This window comes from Neltuma alba, unplaced genomic scaffold (genome assembly GCF_004799145.2).
Source record: "Neltuma alba isolate B1F8T4 unplaced genomic scaffold, ASM479914v2 tig00012649_pilon, whole genome shotgun sequence".
Lineage (NCBI taxonomy): Eukaryota > Viridiplantae > Streptophyta > Magnoliopsida > Fabales > Fabaceae > Neltuma > Neltuma alba.
The window spans coordinates 25886-31885 of NW_021637084.1; the positions used below are offsets into that span (position 1 = coordinate 25886).

At 39.3% G+C, this 6000-nt stretch overlaps 2 protein-coding genes across 5 annotated transcripts; both read left to right on the top strand.

The window, feature by feature from the left end:
* The first annotated feature begins 1495 nt into the window (after nt 1–1495).
* Nucleotides 1496–4086, top strand: LOC114729603 (F-box/kelch-repeat protein At3g27150-like). Of its 4 annotated transcripts, XM_028916628.1 has the most exons (3): nt 1496–1988; nt 2167–2249; nt 2402–4086. In XM_028916628.1, exons 2-3 carry the CDS (start codon nt 2247–2249, stop codon nt 3629–3631), a joined length of 1233 nt encoding a protein of 410 aa, XP_028772461.1. In that variant the 5' UTR covers nt 1496–1988; nt 2167–2246; the 3' UTR covers nt 3632–4086. The 4 variants fall into 4 exon arrangements, with proteins under 4 accessions (XP_028772461.1, XP_028772463.1, XP_028772462.1 ...); XM_028916630.1 differs by having other exon boundaries at nt 1496–2249; nt 2386–4086; XM_028916629.1 differs by lacking the exon at nt 2167–2249 and having other exon boundaries at nt 2386–4086.
* Nucleotides 4087–4839: 753 nt separating this feature from the next.
* Nucleotides 4840–5819, top strand: LOC114729607 (ATPase family AAA domain-containing protein FIGL1; the record flags this gene model as incomplete). The annotated part of the gene is made up of 2 exons (XM_028916636.1): nt 4840–5265; nt 5696–5819. Coding segments are annotated over exons 1-2 (471 nt in total), but the record flags the coding sequence as incomplete, so codon positions are not given.
* Between the last annotated feature and the right edge of the window lie 181 nt (nt 5820–6000).

Sequence of the window (6000 nt, forward strand, 5' to 3'; positions counted from 1 at the left end):
CTTTACAAATTTTGTGTGCAGAATAATTCAGAGCATTAGTGATCTGACTTAATTTTTCCCCAATTTTTTCTATAGATTTCCATAAATATAAGGAAATTGAAAAAATCAATTAAACGGATCAAAATAAGTTGATTTTAGAAATATAAAATTATATTTAACGCCAAATTTGTTTTTAAAAATGAAGACCTATACAAAAATATTTTCCTGAATTAACTCTGGACCTTGACAGCTCAGCCACTGTTTAGAGCAGTTTCTCACTGTGGTGCTTTGAACTTTCTTTGTCCTAAATCATAGTTACTTAGATGAAATTTATTTATCTATTTTTTAATATAAAACTAGGAGCATCTTTCATCATCGATAGAAACTAATTATCTTTTTCTATAGTGTAAAAGTAAAAATCATCCAGAAATGAAACAGAATACTAATTCTGTACGTTTTATGTCTGAAAAATAATTTGAAAAAAATATAAAAAATTACACTTTGATAAGTAGTAGTTATTACCGGTAGTGATAAGTAGTAAGTAGTAGAGAAGAAGAAAAGAAAATTTCTCCAATTTTTCAAAACAAAAAAAAAATAAAAAACACAAAAACAACAACAAACAAACATATAAAAGTTATTTTGGTTTTTCAGTTTTTAAAAATATATTATTATTATTATTTTTTAAAACAATCAACTAAAAACAAATTACCAAACAAGTGTTTTTGTTTTTCTATTTTTAAAAACAAAAGATTATTTTTAAAACAAAAAATCAAACAAACCCTAATTCTCTACGTTTTATGTTTTCATCGTCCGTATTATCAATGGGAAAATCATCACTTAATTGTCTGTTATTCAATTCCATCCTCGTCCTTTTTGGTCCAATAACTTCCCCTCTGGTTTTATAGTAAATATACACTTATTGAATAATTTTCCGCAATTTTTTTTTACAACTTCCGAATGCAATAATACCAATAATAATTAATTAAATGACTAGCACTACTTTTAAAATTTTTCCTTGGTTAAATACTTTTAAATTTTAACAAACACAAGTAGTCACAACCTTTTAATTAGTTTGGAAAAATTGTAAAAGGTTTACCAATGTGTGTGCAAAATTTGCAAAGTATTGTGTATGAAAATTTGTCCAATTATTTTCACCAATAAAACTTATACTACCTCCAGTCTTAATTATAGCACCTCGTTTATAATTTGCAAACGAAGTCTTATAAATAGGACCGGAGGTAGTAATAATTTTTTTAGCACCAAAAACTTCATATTCAACATTAGCCATGATATGTTTTTCTTTTCTTTATATAAAGAAGAGCGAAAATTATTCTGGCAAAAAGAAGAGCAGAAATTATTGAAAATTTCAAAGGGACTCGTGAAAATTGCTCCAACAACTTTCAGCCTTTAACCTGATTGTATTATTAATTAACAACTCCATTCGGTGTATTTTAAGGCCGAAGCCAAAGGGCACAAGGCATTTCCTTGATCAAGCCCTATTTTCCAGTTCTCCAGTTTCTGCCCCGTCATGTGGGCGTCTCTTGTGTTACCTCTCTCCCCTTGATGGCCTCGTCCCTCCATTCTCTTTCTCCCTTCTTTCTTGTCGTCTCTTCTCACGCTCCTTCTGTTCATTCTCAACCTCACCTTCACTTGCCTCCATCGGTAGCACCAGATAGGTTTAGCCTCGCCTAACTTCTTAATTGTTCATTTTGTAACCTTCCTCTTCTGTTACTGTTTCGTTTTTCTTGTTTGTTTCTCTGTTTCTGCGCTTGGCGTTTTCCTTCTCTTGTCTTCCCCCCCTCATGTATGACTTCTCCTATGACCGTTTCCCCCTTCCCTTTCGCGGCCTTGCTTCATGTTCCTGATGGGCACTCCATTGCCTTAGAGCTTCGTTGTCTTCTTTCTCCATTCCGCTTCCTTCAACCCTGTGCATCTTTATGTGTTAATCTATGATCCACGATCGACCCATGATTAAGTTTCGTTGATTTTTCTGCTCGGTTGTCATCTGGGTAAGCATCTTTTCGGAGGTTTCATGTTTATTCAGCCGCCGGTTGAGAAATTGATCGGGATTTACTTTTACATTCGTGTAGAGGCATTGGTTCTTGAATTTTGGTTTACTCCCGAATTGTAAATTGTTTCTTTAGTCTGTCATTTCCCCCCGTTGAGAAGATTTTTCCTGTGATTTAGTCATTTGCTTGTTAGACTCTTGACGGGGCAAAGAATAAGCTTTCCTCTTGCTTCAAGCATCAGATTGAGTGAAACGGCGAATGGTACTGATCAATCTTTGATGAAAGGCCAAGTGTCTGTTAAACGAGTGTATACATGTGTGCTTCTGTCTTCAGAGTTCTTTAATCCCCATATTTCACGCTAGTGATTGCTACTGTGCTGATACTTTCCTGAATACAGATTATTGACTATCCAGGAAAACGAGGCAAAGTGGCTCAGAAATGATATTGATATGACTATAACAATGACCAGGACTAGTAAGAAAACATTGCCTGTCTGGAGCACTGGAAGTAGCTTTAAGGCGAGCAAGAAGAAGAAAGCTATGGAGAACAGGGGAGGTGGTTCCTCAGCTGATGAACCTCAGGATGCAGATTATGATATCCCGTCTCTGAGCGACGAGCTAGAGACCCTGATCTTGGCCAGGCTTCCAAGATCTGAGCATTGGAAACTATGCTTTCTGAACAAGAGGCTTCAAGCCCTTGTGAAGAGTGGTGAAATCATCAAAATCAGGAGAGAAATAGGGTTCAAAGAGCCCAGTGTGTTCATGTTAGCAAGTGGAGAGACCAATTGGTGGGTCTTCGATGAACATTTCGAATCTTGCAGGATGCTCCCCTTTACCCCATCGGACTACAATTTCACACACGGAGATAAGGAGTCATTCTTTGCAGGCTCCCACTTGTTTGTTTCAGGCAGGGAGTTCGATGGAGCTGCTGTTTGGAAGTACGAGGTGGAAACAAACCAATGGTTGAAGGCTCCCTCCATGATCAATCCTAGGTGTCTGTTTGCATCGGCCACCTCTGGTAACTATGCTTTCGTCGCAGGTGGTCAAGACACCACAACTTATTCTCAAGTCCTGGACTCTGCTGAGAAATACAATTCAAAGAGCAAGTCTTGGGAATCTCTGCCTAGGATGAATCGGAAGAGAAAGTCCTGCTCGGGTTGTTACATGGACAAAAAATTCTATGTAATTGGGGGACAAGATGAGCAACAAAACGTCCTGACTTGTGGGGAATTCTTTGACGAGGAAACCAACACTTGGAACTCAATTCCCGACATGTTGAAAGACATTCCTGTGTCGGTTTGCCGGTCCCCACCACTTGTTGCTGTCGCCAATAATCAGCTTTACGCGCTCGACGCCTCCTCCAACGAGCTCAAAACGTATCTGAAGCGAACCAACTCATGGAAGAAGTTAGGAACAGTTCCAGTGATGGCAAGTGCTCAAGGAGGTTGGGGCGTGGCCTTCAAGTCTCTGGGGAATGAGCTGCTCGTAATCGGTGCGACTGCTATGTGTTCTTCTGGGCGTGGCTTGACGATCTACACTTGTTGCCCTGATCCTTCCGCTGAGGAGCTCCAGTGGCGGCGAATTGAATCTGGCAACGCCAAGCTTAGTCCCTTCATTCACAATTGTGCTGTGAGGGTAGCTTGAGGTCTGATTATTATTAAGGAATAAGCAGAGTGGCTTTGGAATCTCCCAATAAGATTTGCAGGACTTTCAGGACTTGTCTCCACGACTCGTTCGATCTTTGTTGCTGATGTGACTTGATGCATCTATATGCCGTCGGTTCGATGTTAGGGAGCTTGTTGATGTAAACTTTTTCGTTTAATGTTTTGACTCTGCAGATTTTCAGCTTCAAATGCTGCTGGATTTTATTTTTCTTTTCTATTTTGCTTCGGCTGGTCCTTTCTCTGGTGGAGATTTCTCTCAGAATTTCTCCACAGAAAAGCATCGAGCCAGTTATCATAGTCACCACCCACCACTAATGTGGCTTTCAGCCTTTCTGTGGGTTTGCCACCTAACCTAATCATTGTTCACTCCCACAAATTAGGTTCGTTTTCTCCTGCGCAAAATCTTAAAAATCAATTCAGAATTTCGTTATTGAAGCCTCCTGGACCCCAAACGACGCCGTAATCCGACTTTCTTCACTCCTTTCCGCCGCATTAGAAACTCGAGATTGTGGAGAGCTGCCAAGGCTCTGATCATGTGCCCATTAAATCTTCACTGCCAATTCTACTTTCTACATCTGTAATTCAGCAACATCAAGCCATATGTGATCTACTAACCTGAATTCATCAATTTTCATTTTCTGACAAAAATGGGCTTATGAATTCCCATTCAAGGCCCATCGAATTTGGGATTTACTGGTCACAGCACGTTGCTCTCACCTGTCATGTTACGAGTTGGAAACGGCCCATTCTTAATAGACGTTTATTAGGTTCTTTTTTCTTTTTGGGAGCAAAGTTAGTCAAAGTTATTTCAAATTATTGGAAAGTGACGATAAAAGTTGAATTTGAATCAAAGTTCTAATTTATTTTCAGATTTTACCTTCTGTACCCAAAAAAAATTGCATTCGAGTCAGCGTTATGTACATCTATGAGAGTGATTAATTTATTTACGCTTTAACAAAATACATAAATACCAAATTAAAAAAGAAAAGAAAATGCATACGTACCTTCAAAATGATTTTTTAAAATCCTAAATAGTCTAGAAATATGTATCATTCCCTTTTGTTTTAAATGTAACATTCAACAAATGTGACTCGCATTTCTGTCGCCAGGAAAAATAAAATAAAAAGGCGACTCGCATTTCAAACCACTGCAGGGGAGATTTAGGTGAATTTGCGCCGTGTCCGGCTGGTCGCGGCCTGTTTGGTCGTTTAATATGTGCGCGCGTGGATAACATTTCGAACCGAGGCAGCAGAAAAAAGGAAAGAAAATGGCGGGAGAGGGGCAGCTCAAGCAAAGCACATCTCCAGGCCGCCATTCTGCTACTGCTTCTCCTTCTATTTCTCTTCCAGGGAAGAACGATGATCCCAAACAAAAATGCTGGAGGAAGCAAGCGGACGAGAATCTCAAGAGGCTTCACTCTCTTCTCTTCGGGGCCGATCTTGCCCTTCAGAGAGATGATTTTGAGTCGGCGTACATCCTCGGGCTTCGCCTCATCGGCTTTCTTGACTCTCACTGCCACTCCGATGTCGATGAAGCCTATATACGTCCAATTCGCCGTGAAGTCCTGGGGAAAATCGACACCGCTCGTCGATCCCTCATTCCAGACTCCGATCGGTATATTTATTTTTTTCCTGTCTTCATCTCCAGTAAACTTCGCCTCTGTTGAGCTTATGAAATTCGATGTTTTCTAGTTTAGTTACTCATAACCGGTCAATACGGTGCTTTCGCACGTCACAGAGGTCTTAGAGGTTAATTTGATATGTTTTTGTTTTGTGAGAGCCTAACGATTGATTGTGGGGTGCTGATAATGTTAAAGTGCATACGGTTATGATTTATTTGCTGGTTCATCGTGTCATATCATTTTCCGAACCTAATGTGATCACTGCTTTCTGTGTACGGAGTGAACTAGGAAATAGGACTATTTTAAATTTTCTTTGGAGCTGATGCCTTGAACGGATACTTCAGCAATTTCCTGTCAATTCTTCTGATTAGAATATAGCTCATGTCAAGTTGTGTTCTGATGCTAATTGTGTCATTCCCTCAGCCAAGCGTTTGAACAAGCAAAAAAGCCTCCAGGGTGTATTTTTGGCAAAACGGGAGATATTGACATTGGGAAAATTAAGAAGTCGAAGTACTTCCAAGCTCTTCTCAAGGAGTCCAAAGAAAAGGTGGAGAATCGATCGGTTATACTGAATATATGCTGATAAACGGTCTCCATCTATTTTTAGGCACAGTATTTAAAATCTCTCTCTCTCTCTCTCTCTCTCGGCTTTTTTCTTCCTAATTCCTTCTCTTTTCTGTTGACCTGCAGGTTGCGGATGCTCTGTTTCTGTGTCAATTTCTTGTGTT